The 21,188-nt window shown below is 35.2% G+C and overlaps 3 protein-coding genes across 6 annotated transcripts in view; 2 read left to right on the top strand and 1 right to left on the bottom strand.

Annotated features, from left to right (window-relative positions):
* Positions 1-21,188, top strand: part of LOC129795447 (mediator of RNA polymerase II transcription subunit 1) — a 1,235,552-nt gene that overhangs the window by 377,564 nt on the left and 836,800 nt on the right. The window lies entirely within an intron of this gene.
* The window catches only part of LOC129795524 (transcription factor AP-2-alpha), a 69,993-nt gene that overhangs the window by 4,755 nt on the left and 44,050 nt on the right, over positions 1-21,188 (bottom strand). For 2 of the 4 annotated variants that reach the window (XM_055836893.1, XM_055836889.1), the window contains one exon: positions 3,837-4,241. In XM_055836893.1, the coding sequence (XP_055692868.1) occupies positions 3,837-4,241 (405 nt within the window). Of the gene's footprint in view, positions 1-3,836; positions 4,242-8,222; positions 8,899-18,725; positions 19,593-21,188 lie in introns of those variants that run through there. The other 2 variants (XM_055836888.1, XM_055836890.1) reach the window with 2 other exon arrangements.
* The window catches only part of LOC129795593 (dipeptidase 1-like), a 173,681-nt gene that overhangs the window by 140,112 nt on the left and 12,381 nt on the right, over positions 1-21,188 (top strand). The window lies entirely within an intron of this gene.

The raw sequence follows: 21,188 nt of genomic DNA, 5'->3' as shown, positions 1-21,188 counted from the left end.
TTGGGATATTTCTACCTAATTGATAACGACTATATGGACTGCTTTGGGAATTCAGAGGTAAATGGAAAAATCGGAATGGATATTCAAGAAGGAAAATTCCGCTGGCTTGCTGTAGTTTGTATGGAGCTAGCATCTCCAGAGCAAAAGGACCTCATGCGAACTCACTATGGACGAGATGATCCTGAAAGTATTGCTGCAGTTAAACAGCTCTACATTGATCTGAATTTGCAGCAAGTCTTTAAGGATTACACTGCTGACTTGCACGAACGCCTGATGACGTATATCAGGAAGAATTTAGATGGCGGCATTCAAGAGGTTTGTTTTAAATTGACAGAGTCTCTTTTCTATTCAAAATTAAAGGGTAAATCAATTGTATAAGGACATTATGAAATAAACATTGATTAATTAGTTTCATGAACATGAAGCAAGCCTTTGACTTTTTTTTGGTCTAAAAACAAACGATTTGAATTATCTGCTTTATGAAAGCTAGCGCCATCTGTTATTGAGAGTTTACTACTCAGTGGTTCTTTCCCTTTATTTGCTAAGCTAGAAGCTTTTTATTACAGAAGTAGCTAGAATTTATTTCTAAGCATGATGGAAAAATATGAAATTAAATCAATTACTTTAGCCCGTGCTCCCCTATGTAAAAAGAAAACAAAAGATTTATTCGTGAGAATGATAAATTGACAAAACCAAATAGTTCAACCTGGCAAGCAAATCAATAATGTGCGCCCAAAAAGCCGTTGAAATTAAATCGACGTGTGACACCCACACTTTTGTGCCCAAAAAATCACGCACGAGATTAGCGAGCTGTCGATTGAGAGCAAATCTTTTTTTTAATGACTCAGAATCCTACTTTATTGTGTGCTAAACCAGATTTAGAGACAACATACCAACTACTATTTTAGGCTGATGTCAGGCATGAGATAAGGAATTTTTAGCTGTGTTTCTTTCAGACACAGCTTTTGTGTACCGAGCAAAATCGAAAGTCGTCAGATCGGGCTCAAACTTGGGATGAGCACGAATTAGGGTCCCCACATTCCAAAAAACGTATGCGCCAAAAAAAATTTTTTCCGGCCGGCCGTCCGTCCGTCCGGCCGTCCGGAATCAATCGCTAAATTGCGAGAGAACGGTGATAGATAGAGACTTGCGGTAAACGGCAAAGTTTAAATATCGACTGGAAGACATCCGATTATGATGTCAAATTTTACCCCCCACCCCCCCGTCCGCCATTTTGAATAACCTCAAAATTTTGTTTTCGCTATATCTCAGCCGCTATTATAGCTAGAGGGCTGAAATTTTGATATGTTGTAGAGGTCATCAAGAGCTTTCCAACGATACCTCATTTTTGAAAATCGGTCAAGCCGTTTAGTCAATATGGCCGCCACAATTTTTCATCGAAAATCGACCATAACTCGAAAACGGCTTGACCGATTTTGATCAACCCGGGGTCAAATGAAAGATCTCAACAAACCCTACAACTCTCTAGAACATCTGAAGTTTCAAAAGTGACCGCAAGAGGGCCAAAAATCAAAAACAAAATTTTCGATGAGTTTTCGATGAATATCTCGAAAACGCCATTATCGATTTGCTTCATTTTTTGATATGTTATAGCTGACCATATTATGTAGCTCCATGCCAAAAATGAAGAAAATCTATGTCGCCGTTCTCTAGATATAGCCTTCCAAAGTTGGCATGTCATATCTCGGGTTCTACCAGTCCGATTTCGATCAACTCAAGCGCAAATGAAAGGTTTCGTGAAGCCCTACAAATGTCTAGAACATTGCAAGTTCGAGAAATGACCGCGAGAGGCGCTAAAGTCAAAAACAAAGTTTTCGAAAATTTCGAACTCGAATATTTCGAAAATGCCATTATCGATTTACTTCATATTTTTATATATTATAGTTGAGGTTAAGACCTTTCCAACGATAGCTCAAACTCGAAAATCTATGGAGCCATTTTCGAGATATAGCCTTCTAAAGATTTCTTAGGGTATGACTTTTCAACTTTTCCCGACTTTGCGCGTATTTAAACAAATTCGCGTTCTAGTTTGCTCTCACAAAATTGGTACACTGAAAGAAACACAGCTCTCGTAAGCTTGGTCAGCTTACCAGTACATTTTTCATTCTTTTTCCCCTTATTTTCTACGCACCGCAAGACAAATTTCTTGGACATCAAAAATGAATAATTTTCATGGTTCACTCAAATCACTTTGGGAGGTGGATTCAACAGATGATGAGAAGAGGAGGAAAAAAAAAGAAGAGCGACATTTCAGAGTGATGTGGTTTTTCTTTCATACACACAACAACATACTCCATTCCTCATCCACCGAATTCCTATTTGGTGGCTCTCACAATGGGAAAGCTTTCGCGGAATTGCGATTACGGTACACCTCTTTTGGATCACCAACAGTGGACCTTCGATGGTTGAGAATCTTTTTGAACTCTTAGGTCTCTTCAGTGTATGAAGAAAAAAGAAGTAGAATAAGACCAAGAATATCGATTAGCTTGGACAATAAATTCGCATTATTGAGACGTGAAAAAAAGGGAAAAATTGAGGGCATTTAATTATTCATCCCGTCCACCGCCCACATGGTCAAAATTGAAAAATTCTTCTGCAGAAATTCTCCGAAAGGGTAGAAAAGGGGAGGCGAGAGAGTTTACTGCGGAGAGGAGAGAGAAACCTCGAAAGAAAAATGAATGAAGAAAGGGGGAGTGGTGAAAACCCTAAGAAAATTCCTCAGTCGACGAAAGCAAAGTTCCAATGTTGAAAGTATTTGACGAATTGTGAGAATCTTATCAATCTTCCCTTGTTCTAAGGCAGCAACGCAAAAGACGACCACTAACTTCCATGAAGATAAACTTACGGAAATTCTCAAAACTCTCCCACAGCGAGGAATTTTGCATAACTCTTCCCCGAAGATTCTAAAAGGCTAAAGGAATATTCTGTGAGGCATTCTCATGATGAAGTCGTTACAACTTGCACGCTAAAATAGGGGAGAGGGTTTCAGCATTCTTCACTGTTGTGAATTCCTTCCCTCCACCCATCTTTGAGAGATTTTTCTTCATCTAAAAGTGAGGCGGAGTAAAAAAAATACCTAAGACAGATTTTTTTTAATTGGAAAATCATTAATGAAATTTTTTTTTCAATAATTTTTTGAAAGCATTTGTAAATTATGTATGAAAAATTGCCTCATTTGGGAAATAATCTGGACATGGTTAGTCTTCTAGTGGGTCAAAGACTGCCCAAAACATATCAATTTGTGGTTCTTCTTTATTATTATTATTTTTAATTTAATGGTTTTAATTTATCGATAAACTTATCAACAGTAGAGTCACGCAATACAGCTCTAATCCAATTTTAAGAACGAATGTTTCACTTTGCGAAGCATTTTTTTTTCTCAGAATTTCATCATTTTTCAAATTCATGGATTCTTTTAGTGAGTTCTTTTAAGAAAAAAAAAAATCTTCCAGGTATGATTTAGTTAAAACAAATCGTTCTTTTTTGCAATTTTGCTTCTAAAAAATTGTTTTTGTTTCTAAAAATTATTTTCATTAAAAAACTAAATTCAACATCGTTCATCATTTAAAAAGATTTATAAACTTTGAATTTTTTTTTTCATTTCAAAGGAGAAATTTTTTTTTGTTAAACGTTTTTTTTCAAAAACAATTAAATGATAAATCTCTATTAAAACTTTTGCGATGCGTTTTTTTTTTTCACGAGCACATACTGCGAGATTCTACTGTATTTTATTAAAAGGATTTAAATAGGCATAAATAAAGGATCTTTGCACAAAAAATTGCAAGAAATCGTGAAAAAAGGAAAAAAAAACTCACCACATGTCCTTGGAGATCAGATTCGCGGTGTGTTCGGTGGATACCGAGCTGATCCTGCGACGGTCGTAGGCCAGCTAGTTGATTGTAGTGATGCAGTGGGGCATGATGGAGTGATGAGAGGGGCTGCCCGTACGGGTCGGCACTCAGGTACTCCAATGGCCCGTGATTTTGCTGCTGCGGCGGACTCTGGGCCGCATGGTGGAAGGGCGGCGGGAAGTAGGGTGGCTGGAAGTCAGACTGCAGTGCCTGGTGGGTGTGCATTGACGGTGTGGGTCCGTGTGAGCCACCGTGGCTACCTGTGTGACCCCCACCGGGACCCCCGGCGCGACCTGAGTGGCCCGTGTGACCCGTATAGGCAGGACTCGCACTCGACAGCCCGATGCCGCTGTGACTTGTCAATCGCTCCTAAAAAAAAAACAAAAAGAAAAAAAAAGTTGAACGTAAAATAAAATTAATTTCAATAAGCCATGAGGGCAATGGATCGGCCCTAAATTTGCAAGAAAAAATGTTGCTGTTTTTCGGGTACATAATTCCCTTTAAAATTACCTCATAGAGACAAAAGTTTAACGACTCTTCGAATCTATCAACTAAAATACGTTAGATAATGAGAACAATGAAGATTAGGTATGAGAGAATTAACGACTTCGTGATGTTCGTGTGGGAGAAAAAATCTTTCATTCCCCTGATTTTATTTATTGTGTAAAGTTTTCCGTTCAAAAATCGTTTGAAAATTAATTTTCAATTTTTTTTTAAATTTTTTTCTCTTAATTTTTTTTCGTGATCTATAGAGCATGCAGAAGATCATATATTGATCGCAACGTAGCTATTTATGTAAAATAAAAACACCTGCGAGAAAGACTGCACCCGATTTTTTCTCTCACACGAAGATTAGGTATATTTAAATCCTTACTAAAACGAAATAAATTTTATTTAATTTGGTTCAATGAATTTATTTACTTTTGTAATTTTTTTGTATAAATTGTTGACAACTTTTTTTTAACAACAGTGAGTAATTGTAGTTGTAGTTTGCATAAAGTATATAAAGAGCTATTACTGCTTCAAGAAAAAAAGAAATGAGTCAAAACAGTGAGTAAAAAAGGAGTAAAACACATAAATTAATTACCTTTAAAAAAAATTATAACTTTTAATTTCTTGCACATGTATGTATGTATTTTAAGAAAAATATCAGACTTAGGTGCGAGTTTCACTTTATTTTTCTCATTAAATTAGTATCAAAACTACGTTCAAATTAAAAGGATGGAATTAAATTCGGATTCTCGTCGTGCAAGATGTGAAGAGTTCTCAATGGAGATGTAGGTCTTTATCAGCGGATTATTTTTCTTGTTAAACTTGTTAAATGAAAAATTTAAAAAAAATCGATCCCTAAAGGAATTTCAGTTGGAAATTGTGGAAAATTCGTCGGTATGTAGTGACTTTAATGGGAACCTTGGGTTTCTTCACTCTCTATGCCCTGCGAGGGAGTCTCAGTGTTGCTCTCGTGGCCATGACACAAACCGTCAACGTGACCCACAACAATGGAACTATTGTGCAAGAGCGTGAATTCGATTGGGATTCCAGGCAACGAGGATTAATCTTGGGATCCTTCTTCTACGGCTACATTTGGACACAGTTGCCTGGTGGAGTTTTAGCAGCTCGCTACGGAGGCAATATTGTATGTATTTTTATGTTCCTTCTTATTTAACAAGAAATATATAAATTAATTTTCTTTAGGTTTTTGGTTGCGGAGTTGGCATTAGTGCCGTTTTGGCGATACTATCATTGGGTGCGGCTAAGTTGGGAATTTATCCCTTGGTCTGTATAAGGATCCTCATGGGATTATTTCAGGTGCTATTTTTTATCATCCTGACATTTTATTTTTTATCCAGATTTGTTATAATATTACAAAATTCTTAAGAAATTCACATAAAAACGTAAATGAAACGTAGTAAAAATTAAACATAAAAAGTCTTTAAAAAAAAAAGGCTTTTGCGTTGTTTATAACGTCTTACGTTCAGGCTTATTGCTTACGAGTTCTCTTACATTTCTAAGTGAGGTCCTTTAATTCTCTCTAACAGGGTGTAGTCTTTCCCAGCATACAAGACATTTATGCTAATTGGGCACCAAAGTACGAAAGGACAAGTATGATGGGAATAATCCAGAATGGTTGCCAACTAGGAGCTTGCATTTCCTTCCTTCTATCTGGATATTTTGTCCAATATTTCGGCTGGGAGAGTGTCTTTTACATTTTTGGTACAAAAAGATAAATCTAAGCTATAAGATTGCAATAAATCTATATTTTTCTCATAATTGCTTTGTAGGTGGTTTCGGTTCGCTTTGGTTTCTTCTGTGGATGATCTACATAAAACGAACCCCTGCTGCCGATCCACGTATTTCGACACAGGAAAAAGCATATATTGAAGCCAACATTGAATTAAAAACTAATCATCAAAATTCACATACTCCGTGGAAGAAGATTCTTACCTCAAGAGCTGTTTGGGCTCAATATTTTCCTAGTGCTTGCGATGCATGGATTTCTTTTACGTACATTACACAAATCCCTTCGTACCTCAAGGATGTTATCAGTTACGATATTGGAACTACAGGATTACTCACAGCAGCTCCCTATATGCTTTACATCATTACAACACCTCTCTTTGGATTATTGAGCGATTGGCTGAGATCTAGGAAGATTCTTACAACTAAAAGTGTCAGGAAACTCAATACAATTATTGGTTTCTCCTTGTGTGCTCTATGCCTCGTAATTATGTGCAATTCAACGAATGTTGCAACAGTTCTAAGTTGCCTCATAATAGCTATTGGGGCAACAGGTCTAACGAAAATTTCTTACTTGTGAGTACTGAATGTAATGTTGTTCAAAAATCATCTTATTTCATGTCATCTTGTATTTAAAATTGTTTAAGATTAATAGAAAAAGATTTCTTTTTAAGTTTCTTTCAATTTTAAATATTTTTTGTGAAAAATAATGATCTGGATTAACCTATTAACCCTTTACGAATCACTGGGGAATCATTACAAAATATTAGTCAAATTAAAAAAAAATCATACGTTCATAATATTTATGTAAAAGGCACGATAGACGCTATTCTTGCAGCCTGATGGATTTTTTTATAAACCTAATAAAATTTTCTTTTGTAAGAAAATTTACTCTGAAGTCATTCTTCTTGTGACCTAAGAATAATATTTTCCATTCAAGATTTTCTAAAATTTTTTTTTTCAGCACAAATCCCCAAGACTTAGCCCCCAACTATTCTGCAGTTATAATGGGTTTATCAAATACAATTGCAACAATTCCTGGCATTGTAGCTCCAACTCTTAGTGGATTTATTGTGCGCAATGGAACGCTAAATGAGTGGAAAATTGTCTTCTACATTTCTGCCGGAATTTGTATCATTGGAATGACTGTTTTTACATTATTTGGCGAGGGAGAAGTGCAAGAATGGGCTAAAGTACCTCAAGAATCAGCAGAAGATGAAGCCAATGAGTCCTTGCGGAAATAAAATGATTAAAGAACATTGAGCCCTATTCTGTGGCCAAGAAATCTTTGAAATTTCAAGAAATTTTTCTGAAATTTCAACGATTTCAAGAATTTCTTGGTGCCGTCTACGATCCATTATTCAAAATAATTTTTTTGTGAAAGAATTGATGCCTTAAAGTGAAGATTATATTTAAAAAAAAAAACTCTCGTTAAATAATTGAAAATATATCATACATTCTTGCTATTTGCAATTTCGGTTATCTGAATTGATTTAAAATAATTTCTGTAATTTTTTTCGAGGAATTTAAATAAAAAAATATAAATTATGCTTAAAAATTAGGAAAAAATCAAAGATTTTTTTAAAGATATACCCACAAATAAAATCTTACAGCGGAGCACCTGTGTATGGAGATGTCATCACAATAAGATCTTTCGTTTTCTTTTTTCTTTTTGGAATTTCTACATCTGTTCTTAAATCATATCAATTATACGGAAGCTCTCAATCGAAAACATCGTGAACATTTGTGACGAAGGAGCGACTAAGGAATGCGAAGAAAAAAATGGGAGGAAGGGAAGTTCTTTTGCGATAACTGCAAATTATTATTTCCTCGATGCTTCCACGGATTTTTATTAAAAACCAAAAAAGAAGAAATGAAAAGACTTAACACACCGCGAGACGCAATCAACGGTCAACAGAGTGATTGGCGATTCTGAAAATTATGTAAATTGCTCTACCACCAAGATGTGGTTGTAGATTGATAAAGCAAAGAGATTGATGACTTGGGACAGACATAGCATTTGGCAAATGCTGTATAAGATACCGAGTTTTGATGAAAATTTCTGAAATGAATTTTTCATATATAGTTGAGGGGTATGGAAAAACATCCAACCTGAACCTCGATGACTGAAGACATATCCACATAGGCAAGTGCCATTTCTTCCTTAAGGTGATGGGTTAATTGCTCCACTTAAGATCACTTTGTTTCTCTTTTTTTTTTTTGCACCACAACATTCATTCACATGCAAAAGGACATCTCCACCGTCTCATTTTCCATTGAGATGTCTCAATTGCCCACTTGAATCAATTCACAGTGACAACACGATCTCTCACAGGGTTATCTACCAACAAACACACCTAGGATCATCCTCATACATTGTATCGGGCCGCGACCACTTAAGCCTTTCGACCAAAGAGAGAGTGAGTTTGTGGCAATCTTAGAGGGAAAATATTCCGTTAAATACAAACGTTGTGGAAGAAAATCACGATATTGAGTGTAAAATATCAAATGTGTGTGACACTGAGAGACATTTAATTGAGCACTTCGCACGGTGAATAATTTATCTTAATGTTCCCACTGAGTTGGGTGTTGTTCCCATCGCACAGGAAATTGCCTCAACATTTCAATAAAGCGATCTTAAATTGCTCTCTCAATATCCCAAACACATTAAAAAGCAAAACAGCTCTCAGTGGGGACACACGCATGCAATTTGTAATATTAAGTTTTGCGCTAAAATCACGAAAGACACACACGGGGACCTCTTCGCGCCAAGTACTCGGAGTGAACTAAAAAGGCAGTAGCAATTTGGGCAATGCGCCGCCACCAATCCATCGTCTTGTCGACATTTGATGGATTTTCAGCACACAGCGCTGTGTGTGTCAGAAAGAAACCCAAAGCTCGAGGGAAATGCCAAAGAGAAGCCCCTTTGGATATTTGGGGGACTCTCAGCACAACATGCTGAGGGAGCAAAATATGCCACTGGAATTTGTCATTAAATCATTAGATGAATACCCCTCTTGCTATTGTTGCAACAAATACAAAAAAATCAGAAGGGGTGGATGATTTCCTTAAATTTATGATTAATTCTTTAGGTACTAAATTTAGAACAAATAATTACTTTGTACCATTATATCTAATAATTAAGATATTTAATGATGAACTTTAAAACATAGGTGTTTTTCAAGTGTATCAACATTAAAACGATAAAAATTAACTTTGTTCTAAATATGATTTTTTTAGTACACATCTTGTAAATTTCTTTTCAGTAATTGGTAATAAACTTTTAATTAAAATAGATTTGTTTTAAATAAGTTTCATGAATAAGAAAAATCTTGTACTAAAAATAATATTTTAGTACAAACCAGAGTACTAAATTATAATAAATAATCAATGAAATTTTAGACGAGTCAGAAACATTCAATTAATAGAGATTATTCAAAAAATAATCTATACCTAGTGGCCAAAAAGTATGGCAAAATTTTGTACTAAAAATTTTATTTTTTATGGGTAGTTTATTCAAAATTTTTTTTTAATCCCTCTCCTTTCTTTTAAAGTCATTAAGTCAATGAACTCTTGAAGGACCGGCAATTAAGAGATAACTATTTTATTGTACTAAACTTTAGTCTTTACCTATGGAGTGAATCTATGATCTAAAATAATTTTTTTAAAGAAAAATTAGACATAAAATTAGTACAAGTTGAGAATTTTTTCCTTGGGAAGTGAATAAATCTTGATCAAGAAAATAATCTTCTCAGATTGAAACAAAAATTCTTCAGGATCAAGAAATCAATTTTATTTGGTATGTTAGTTGATGTACAACTGTAAAACTGATTAATTTGCAATCCAATGTAGATTGAATGAGTTTAATATCACATTGGTGCCGCCCCTAAATATTTTCTGTAAATTTTGTGAAATCAAAACCAACTCCATCGTTCCCATAAATTTGTAGTAAACGCTCTGAAGGTATGCGAATAAGAATTTCCGGTTATTAACGGATGTTTACAAAGTTGTTGTACATAAATTATATATGAAAGCAACATTGACACGTCTAGACAAATTAATAAGTTTCACACTCAACATAACAAGCACCTCATGATGGATAAATGGCAAAATATTAAGATTAAGAAGTATTTTGCAAATATTAGAGGATTTTTTGAATGGCAAAAACTCGACTATATCGCCCTCTAAGATCCTTCCGATGCCCATAATTTCCCAAAAATGTTTCAATAGGTACGCTGGGGGGGGGGGGGAGGTATTCAATTGACTAACATTCTGTGGGGGTGCATTCATCTTTAGTTGAGGTGGCACGGAAGTCAGTCAGGATGTATGATAAGACCATTCCGTATAGAGAGGCTCTCTAAAAAACATCCTTTATGACGCAATACAGGATGAAAAATATGGCAGTTTACCTCTTCAATCATCATGAAATTCACAAAAGAGGATGGCATGATGAGAGAGAAAAAATCAGGGCAACAGGAGGTGGGGTTTGTTGTAACCCTTTTTTGTCTGCAACCCCTTTTTCCACCACCCCTTACCCGCTAAAAATTCGTTCCCTTCCTTCTTAAAACTCTCGTATATACCCCTGAAATTGATTTCAGCAACTATTTTTTTTCCCAACCCTTAATCGTGATGAGATATTCTTTTGATGTGAGATGCGACACAAAAAAAAACACGCTGAACATTTTCCGCGAATTCCCCATATGCCCCCCCCCCCCGCATCGCATTGTTGGCATTACTGAATGTGAGAAAATCCCCCCGAAAACATTAGCTCCGGTAGCATATAAAAATGGAAAAGTGATGATTTCTGGGGTGCTGGGAGAAGGTGAAAATATTTGCCGGATGACGCATTTTGAAGGCAATCGACAGCCCAAGTGTTGCTTCGGGGCAAAATGGGTGCCAGAAAGCGGGCATAAATAAAATTAGGAAATGAATTTCAATCACTCCATCAGCTCTTTAGTTTCGTCCCCAAAAATTCAACATTGAAAAATACAACGCAGCTGATTGGTGGTGCTTCAAACATAACATACGAGGAGGAGATTCAAAATTCATTGAACCATGACGGCTGCATTAGACGCCGATATCATTCGCAAAGGCAGCAACAAAAAAACGTGCAATTAGTCGGGAATTTCAAGAGAGAAAAAAAAACAGCAAGGGATTTTTTATCCATCATCACCATATACTAATTGCCCAAAAAAGATTAACTCATTTGTAGAAACTTTCACTTTTGAGCAGAAATTTTGATTGGATTCATTGAGGATTTTTTTTATTAATGACCTCAACAAGCATGTCTTGAGTGTGCTGCAAAAAAAAGATATCAGTGTGTGAAAGAAATGTTGATCTAATTTTTAAGAGCATAAAATGTCTTAAAGATTGCAATGATGTAGCCAGGAAAGTTCTAATAATTTAGATTTTTCTTGAGAGATCAAGAGAAAAGCTTAAAATAAAAAGAGAATTAAAAAAACGGGATATTCTAATGGAAAACTTTAGTATAAGAGATATTAAAAGTCAAAACAAGAATTATTAACGTAAAAAATCGCACGAGAAACATCAAACGTTAGAAATGTCACACTTGAATGTTTTTCTTCTTTGTTCTTCTTTTCATGGCTGTATAGTTCTAAGGCTCTGCTTAGATGACAAATTCTAACGATTTTACCATTTTAGCATTTTTGTTGCAGTCGAATTACAAGTTTTCGTTTGTAAAAGTCCAACATTCCTAACATTTGACCTTTACATTGACGTGTGTTTCGTAACGATGTCTATTCTGACGTTTGAAATCACTTTCTAACATTAGACATTTCTTTTGATAAGTTTGACGGTTATTTTAGAGTTTTGTTTGCCTTTTTTACCGTTAGAAACTTATTCTAACTTTTTTCTTCTTTTCAAACATTTAACGTTAATTTTAATATTTGACGTTTTTCCTAACGTTTGACGTTTCTTTTATTCCGAAAAATCTTGAAATAATTCCTTTTGATGAAAAAAAAAACTTTTAAGGGGATTATGGACATCTTTACATATTCTGAGTTATTAAAGACTTCACAAAGATGCTAAAATAAAACTTTTTCTTTACAAAAGCGTCACTTGATTAAATTCTATAAAATAAAAAACATTTGATCAATTAGGTATCTACTTAGAATGAATTTATCCCACTTTTAGAATCCTATTGAGATTATAATCTATATATAAGATATTTTTTAATCATTCTAGTTTTTATGTTTTATAGATCTGTATCTTTGTGGGACCTCCGGTTTATCTAACGTGTGGATCGCATGGTGGAAAACCAACCGGAAAAAATTAAGCTGAAATTAAATGATTGACATGTTAATTTTGAAATGCAACACATTTCACAGAATATTATTCAATGAAATTGGTTGCTTTTTTACACCATGGTGTGCTTTTAGTAATTTCAGTGTTGCTCTCAGGTGAGAAAAAACGTGTCTTTTGAATTTTTTTTCATCCACTAAATATCATTTCTTCATTCAACATTTCTTTTTGTCCATTTGAATGCTTGTTGATCACGAAATTGCGATTTGGATTTTTTTCCATTTTAAGAGAGATTAAAAAGCTGTTTCTAAGAATGTTTAAGAAGTTGCACTTTGGGCATTTACAGTGCGCATTGATTCGGTGTATGAACAAGTGCAAGAGACGGGTTACACCCAACTCAACAATGCTAACTGCCTTGAAAGTATCTCGCCTTGTGCTGCGGTGTCTCCTCAATCTCCGGGTTTTTCTCTACCTGTCTTTTGGTATATAATATAAAGTTATTTTTACTGGTACGTGAAAAACTTCTGGAATTTTTATACATATTTTGGAGCTTTTTCTAAGCTTGATTTTTTAAGGAAAAATTTGTTGAAAAACCAATTTTAAAATTTAATTAATGTTCCAAACAAACATGATGGATAAGATGATTTGTTGGATTTTTTTTTATACAAAATCGTGCATTTCTTTATAATATTTTATATGTATAGGTAGGTATATTTAATATTTATGTCGTGGAAATTATATTGCGGAAAACCTCTAATTGATGCCACATGGCTTTCAGAGAGTGACGCGAATCAATCGAATTTTATGCAAATTCCCTTCTGTGTGCATGATGTGCCTCCAAAAACAGTGTGGAACCTTACTCAATAATCAATGATAAATACACGTGGAGGCAAAATTGCGTTTAGGAAGACGGAGCAGGTAATATGGATAAAAACGACAGAGGTGTGTAGGTCATTAGCCTCGAAATAGTGACTCTTTTTTTTACCTTTTGAACTTCTTGGATGTATAATTATGTTAACATATTAGTTATTTTTGTTGAGCTCTTTTTTGCCCCTTCGACGGTGTGTCTTCCTTAATATATTCACTTGACGGTGGACAGGTTGATCTCCATCATCAGTGGGCATGGAGGCCTCGTGCGCTGCGAAGCACAAAAGCCCAAAACCAAGTGGATTGGAGATTTCAATCATTTTCGGACTTCTATTGAGACTATGATTTGCAATTCCGACAACACACACCAAAAGACTCTTTCCACATACTCTCTTGTGTTTGTCTCAAATAAGAGATTTTTCTTGGATGCCCTGGTCATTGTTGCCAACAAATTGGGCGCGCTTTTTTGTCTCCCGCGCGATCTTCTTTCTCCCAAAAACTCGCATGCCCCCAAACTCCGTGCGCGCAATGATGAATTTTTCACCAAATAGCAATTTCACCTCCTTCACCACCTTCTTATTCATATTATTCCCATTTGCTCAGCATTTATTCTCTTTTTTCATCTTTTCTTCTTTTTTTTCAATGTGTGCGGGTTAAATGTTCATTTTAATTTTCATCTCTTGTCCCTATCGTGGCGTTTTTTTTTCTTTCTTGCACTACCATCCACCATTCTGTGGCTTCTCACACCGATAATTTTGATATTTTGTATTCAAAAGCATCCAATGGATGTTATTCTTTTCTCATTCCTTTTTTTTCCTCTTGTACTTGCTAAAAATTTTCGATTAACAAGTTTCCAGCCACCTCCTTTTATTTTGCAAAATGACTACAAATTTTTGTATGTACAAGAGTTTTTTTTTGTCTGACAAGGGGCTGCGAATTTGCAAAATCACAGTGTACTAAAAATATATATTGTTTTAATCATTAAAAAGTCTTCATTATATTTTCTAAAATGCTTACATTTTGCACTCAAACATTTAAAATTTCATAAAAAAATAAATTTCTTAAGGGAAGTTCTAAAAAAACCATTATGTATGTACTAAAATTGTAAATGAAATACTATAAATCTCTATTACATTTTAAGCTTAATAAAAGTATAGCAGGTTTCTCAAAATAATTTGATTTTTGAAATCGAAGGAAGATCTATTATATAGAGTACTAAAAAATTACTAAATAAAATATAGATAGCAATACATAATACAATTTACTAACATTTTGTATCTGTTAAAAATTTTAAATCCCATTCATATGAAGTTACTTTCATTAGAAAGACTTATGGAAGTGATTTAAGTATCGCCCGATAAGTGAGTACTAAAAATGTACTAAAATGGCTAATAAAGTTTAAAAAAATAACAAAAAAAAATTCCTGTACATGATCGTCAAAGAGAAAGGTTAAAAAATCAATTTGCTTCCTTATAATTGAAGCAATAAAGCCTGTACTAAAAATTAATACTTGTAAAACATTTTCTAACATAAAACTGATTAATCTAATTTTACATAAATTTTGACATCTGACGGGTGTTTCAACACATTTTTATAATTTTCTTGCAAGAATTCTTTATTAGTTCTTAGATTCCATTAGTTGATTGCCCCTGCTTTTAAATTCCACCTCTTTACGGGTATTTTGTGCGAGATTTTCTGCTTGCTCATACACCTAAATTCTATAGGGCTAACTACTGAATGTATGAGAAAAGAAGTTGACCCACATCACGGGGCTCTTTCATTCCAGGAAGCCTTCAGTTTATGTACATCGGTATACAAAAATATGCGAATAAATTGACAAGAATGACCAGGCAACACCGTCCACGCCATCTCCCTTATCGGTGCTATCGCATCTCAGTGGAATTCGTATGGCGCAATAAAGTCATGAATGCTAACAAGTGTTTCCGGTGCCTTTTTTCTGCAATCTCATGAACTTCTTGTGCGCGCGATCACCCAAAAGAAAGCCACGTGGGAGGAGTTGCTAAGATAATTTACTTTGCAGCAATCTTGCAACATGATTGTGTCTTCTTGGGGTGAAAGTGCACCGAATTACCAAGAAAGTAAAGGGACACAGGTGCTAAAGAGATATTGATTGTGATCAAGAATGAAGTACAAGAAGAAATCTTAACAGAGTTGCAACACGCGGTATACGAAGGGATTAGTAAAAGATAAACGAATTGCAAAAAAAAAACTCATCGAAACATATTCTTCGGCATTGAGAAATTTTCTCACCTGAAGAATGTTTAAGAGGATGATGAGGTGCTTTTGTGGTTATCATTTGAATAAATTGGGGGATTATTTCACGGTATAAAATGGCAAGTGTTCCATTGCACAACACGAGGCTTCATTTATTCCATGAATCGCCCGTACGAGCCACTCAATTGCCATGATATTGCAGACGTAAGAAAAAGTTTTCAAGGAACAAAAAAATCAGGCAAGGGAAAGTTAATTAGTCAATACTTTTGCAATAGAAATAAAATTATTTTAAAGATTATTTTCTTTTTCTTGAATTAAATTAAAAAAAAAAAGTGCTGCGTCAGTCAAAATTCGTTAAAAATCCTTTAGAATTTTAAAGAATACAATTTTCTTTGCATTCGGGAAGCCTTGTGAACTTATTCTGTTCATAAGTTTGAGTTATATTTCCTTAAATGGCAAACGAATAATTTTCAAAATAAATACAGAAGACTGCACTTAATAATATGTTGGCTATTTTCATTATTATTATAAAATATCCAATTTAAATAGCTGTGCAGCCACTTTTTGATTGCTTCTTTGACCAACAACATGCACGTTCGGTGGAATTACAAACAGAATGCATCTTCACGGGTATTACCATCGTAATTGGTCCTCTCTGTATATCAGCATCACCCAGACTCATCTTCAAGTCAATATCAAACTAATGATCATATTTTTCTATTACACCTTCTGCTGCAAATTGCCCAGCATTCCCCTGGTTTTTTCTGTTCTCCTCTGGTAGACGCTGTGGGACTCGCCCAAATCATATTTTTCCTGACATTTCCACCAGAGTTTCTGCTGTCTTCTTATTCGTGCTCTTATATCGTTATCTTATATTCAAATTGATAGCATACACTGATAGAAAAAATAATAAGATCAAGAATTTATTTTCACAAACAAGCAAATTTATTTGTGTTAATTATCTTTTAAAGGTAAAGATTATGAAAAGATAATAAAAGAGGTCGATTTTGATAAAACTCTTCTCTTTTGTAACAATGTGAAAGATGTTGTAAGATTTTGACAGATGATAATTTTAAATTATTCTTTTGTCGTTTTATAAAAGAAATACAAAGAATTTTGTTGTTCTTGAAAACAGTAAAAAATATCTTCAAAGATCCCTGGAAAAAAGAATTATCCTTCAAAAGCCCGATTAAAGAAACAAAAAAAAATGTCAAAATCTTGTAACTGACGAATTGTAAGAAAAAAAATTATATTAGAATCTTCTCAAAAATTTAAACTTTAATCTTAATGATTTTGAAAAGTATAATGGATTTTTCTGAACTAAATAAAATGTAAGCATAGCTTTAACCCTTTCAGGTCCATTCATATGCTGACCCAAAGGCTCGATTTTGAAAATATTTTCATTTTGTGTAGTTATTTTTTTAAATATTGAGTACAGATTAGTACAAGCAGTACAAGATTATGTCTACAGACTCAGATCATTTTATGACCACAAAAAGACATCCTCAAGGATTCATAGGATCAGAAAGGACGAAAAACTAAGAATTGAGTTGGGATTTTTGCCAAAAATGTCTTATTTGAACTCAAAGAAAACCAGAAAAATTATTTATAGTTCAATCAGCTCGCTAGATTGATCGCGGACCTGAAAGGGTTAATCATTACTACTTAATTATAAAATTAGACATGAAGAAATAAAAAAAAATAAATTGGATATTATTTAAAAATAAATCTTATATTCCTATTATTCTTCACATCATTGTATGATAGTAGTATGAGAATAAGTTTAATATATGATTGGACAATTCTCAATGGTAGGTACCCCAAAAGGTGGTAGCTATTATAATGCCCCGAGGGCAAATGAGCGTGATTTAGACGAATTTAATAAAAGTCCCCGCGTGCTTAATGAGTGTCGTGCATTTTGTGTGCGCAGAGGAAAGGTGGAACTGCAGAACCCCTCGTGCGATTGTATGCTGTGGATGCTGTGCAGAATATGCTGTCTTTTTTGTCGTACGAATGCCGCGCGTTGTAACGGAACTTTAATACATTTTCAGAGAGTTGTGGAAGAGTGCCGGAGGCCAAAGAGCCACCATATGTGTTGTCTCGTCTTAGAAGTGATCTCGGGTGTTTGTTCTTAAAACAGCCATGAGTCTGGCCGCCGGGGAGTCATTGAGATCTCGCATGAACTGACCAGCCAAGTTGTCGCGGGAGCTCGGATTTCGGTGTGGGATGGGTTTTGTCCACTGATACCTATATGTGCCACCCGTGGGCAAAGACAGGGTGCGGGGGGCAGACGAAGTGAAATTGATGGATTAATGCAAATAGGAGCACAAGCAGTTGGAAAAGAATCCGGCAGAGAGAATCAAATTGAATGATTTCTGGACAAGTTTTTCCATCACACAATTTATGCCCACCATTTAACCACCTTTTTTGTCCACACATTATGCTTTAGCATGCAGGTACTTCTACAGTGATGAACTAAAATGGTTCAAAAGGTTTTTTTTTTGGAATCGCAGCTTTAGAAGAAAATTTTATTCATTAAATTTAAAAAATTATTTTCCTTACTTTGCGTAAGTAAAAGGGAGCTCTCGTGATACACTGTAACATGAGGGCTCTTTTCATGAATAAAAGTCCATCACTCTTTATTTCTAGAGGAAAAGAATGGCATCGTTATTGACATGAAGTTTATATAAATTAGAAATATCTGACTCTATAAAAAATTATCAGTTTCATCAATTTATTTTCCCCCCATTGGTTTTCGCCCAAAATATGTTCACCAGTGTAAAACATTGATTATGTGCTTTGTGGTAGCATCCCTCCCATATTTTTAAGTACAATTCCACAGAGAGAGAGCAAGAGAGTAAGTCAGTGGCAGTCGCGTATGAATTTGATTATAGGCTATAAAGGAAAAGAAATATCTGCGAATATCTGATGTGATCGCGCGGAGGAAAAACCATTAAAAAGATCCCGTCCTAATTGGGCATCTTCTTCTGCGTAACTCATACAGCAAAAATCGATTTAATTGTCATCATCGACTCTACGTGACTCCTTGGCGTAATAATTTTCACTAAAATATCTTCATGTTCTTCTCCACCTCTTTGGGATCCGTCGCATTTTATAAAACTTCCTCACTATGGGCAGAATCAATTAAATACCCCGCGTCGTTTCGACATCACCCGACGGTGATTGCTTCAACAGCACGGGGGAAGGGTATTGCAAAGAAAAAAAATCATCTCTACTGCATCAAGAACTCACATTGTCATCCTCAGAGGCAGCTGGATTGGTAGTCAATGTGGTGTCATCCATGATCTCAATCTCACTGAAGGTATGATCATCACTTGGGGGTGTCTTGAGATCGCCGGAATTATTGTTATCATCCCCATCAAGCTTATCCAGGGGGTTCCCCTTGAGAATCTCCATATTGTGCTTCAGAAGGGTGTTCAGGGAATTCGGTCTGAGGTCCGAAATTGTCACACCATCATCCATTTCCTCATTATTATTATTATTATGGCTTTGCTTGAAGAAACCCAGTGTGGATTTAAGAAAGTTATGCTTCATCTCATTCTCATTCACGCGCGCTTTTGCATTCATCATCTCCTGACCCAGCTTCAGAGCATCCTCGAGGTTGCTGCTCGATGTAGCATTGAGGATGTTCATTGTGGCACTTTTGGCACAGAAATCGGGATTAAATCGTCGTTTCTTGTTCGATGGCACTTCCATGTGAGGTAGACTTTTGGAGTCATCAATCACATTAAATCACATGGCACAGAGCATAACACCGCATTGTATATCGCAACATGTCGCCCCCGCTAAATCTCATTCAAATTCACTCCATTTATCATGTCTTATCACCTGTGCGCCAGTGGAATGTCCGTTGGTCGCAAAAAAAACCGAATCACATTTCTTCTCTCACTTTACCACGGAGATTCAAATAGATCAGTGACGCCAAGGAGGTGGGGTTCACCAGCAAAAGACGTTCTTTTTTTGTTGGTACAAAACAATAAAAGTTCACAGAGACACGGCACCAAAATATTGTTACTTTTGCCTGGGTATGAGGCTGCGGACGGTGTTTTTCGGTGCGTACGATTTGAGTATCACATGTACACTGGCGGAGTCCCCACTAAATGGCCCCGAGCCAAATAGAATTTATCTCACAATACTCACAAGATCGAAGAGGTATAGCAGTCAGGGATGGACTTGGTAAACATGGACAGTTGATTTGTGATCTGTTTAGCTTTGTTCAAAACCATTAAAAAGTGGCTTCATTTTAATTTTATTTACTTTTTAATTATTCAGGGAATATATCTATTTTTTCATGTCCTAATTTATTTTTAGCATTGTACGTTCTTGGGCTGATCTTATTAGGCGTGTCTTTTGATAGATCTGTAAAACCTTAAGTAGGTTTCACTAATAAGACTTAAATTTTTTTAGTAGATAATTGGTCCTATTCAGCGACCAAGAAATCCTTGTAATCGTTGAACTTTCAACGAAAATTTCTTTGACTTAGCGTGATAATCAACATAGGACCGAATATTTTAAATAGTTGTAGACAAGCCATTATTTGATTGAATCTGATTTTCAATTAGCCCTAAATGTGATCGGATTTACTTCTTTAACCAGCCTACATTTGATCAGATTACTTGAAAAGCCTGTATTGGATCTGATCTCTTTTCTTGACAAGTCTGAATTTGATCTGATTTATTTTTTTGAGAAGCCTTTTTCATAATCTAACCTGCATATAATCGGATAAACAATCCTTAATTTACATAAGTTCTTAGTAAGCCTATATTCGATTGGACCTATATAAATTATCTTTTTTCTGTCTGTATTTAATCTGATTTATTTTACCAACTAGTATTTGATTAATTTTCTTGGCAATAAGTCTGTTTTTGATGAGGTCTAAGTAGTTTATTAACAAGCCTGCACTTCCTTAAATCATTCGCAAACTATCTTCTTTATACAATTCTTAATATACAAGTTAGTTCCTAAGCAGAAACTTAAGATTAATTAAAGAGTTTTTTTGTGGAAAAGATTAGTTCGTCTAAACGTTTTCTGTTTAGAAAGCAATTTCCCCTTCGAAGCTACTTAGAATTTTTTATTAAACAAATTCTCAAATCAAAACAAAAACGTGAAAGCCTATTACATCCCTGGTTAGGCCACATTTACAGACGTAAAAGCAAACGGCGAGTAATTCTGCGGTTTATTATTGTTGTAAAAGACCTGCTGCTCTCGCGGAGAGTTATGTCTGTATGCACATAGTTGTTCACATATATTGAATGATTCTTATCTCGATGCTGGGTGTCTTTCTCCTCCTCATTGGGTCTCTCTTACACACGGGGAGACACTCTATTTTCTCAATGAATGTGTCCAAACTGCGAGAGGTGATCGCGCGCGCTCACACGAAAAGGCAGGTTCGTCGTCTACCCAGCGTTGATGTCTTTCGTTCCAATTTCACATCAATTGCACTTTTCATATATATAATTGCGATAATTTATCGATTCACTTATTGTGGAGCAATTCAAAGCATAATTCTCGCCATTTCTCCGCATCGCAGCAACAAACACATCGGGGATGGGTTGGCGCGTTTGGAAACCGTGTGTGTGACAAGGAGTTTGTACCGGAGAAAAATCACACATAAGAAAATATTTTTCAATACATATGGCATAAATCATAATTAAGGCAAAGAGTCACTTCTCTGACACAAGAAAATGATTAATA

Source organism: Lutzomyia longipalpis, chromosome 4 (assembly GCF_024334085.1).
Source record: "Lutzomyia longipalpis isolate SR_M1_2022 chromosome 4, ASM2433408v1".
Lineage (NCBI taxonomy): Eukaryota > Metazoa > Arthropoda > Insecta > Diptera > Psychodidae > Lutzomyia > Lutzomyia longipalpis.
Note: the sequence above shows the minus strand (reverse complement) of the source record. Positions and strands in the feature narration are given on the sequence as shown.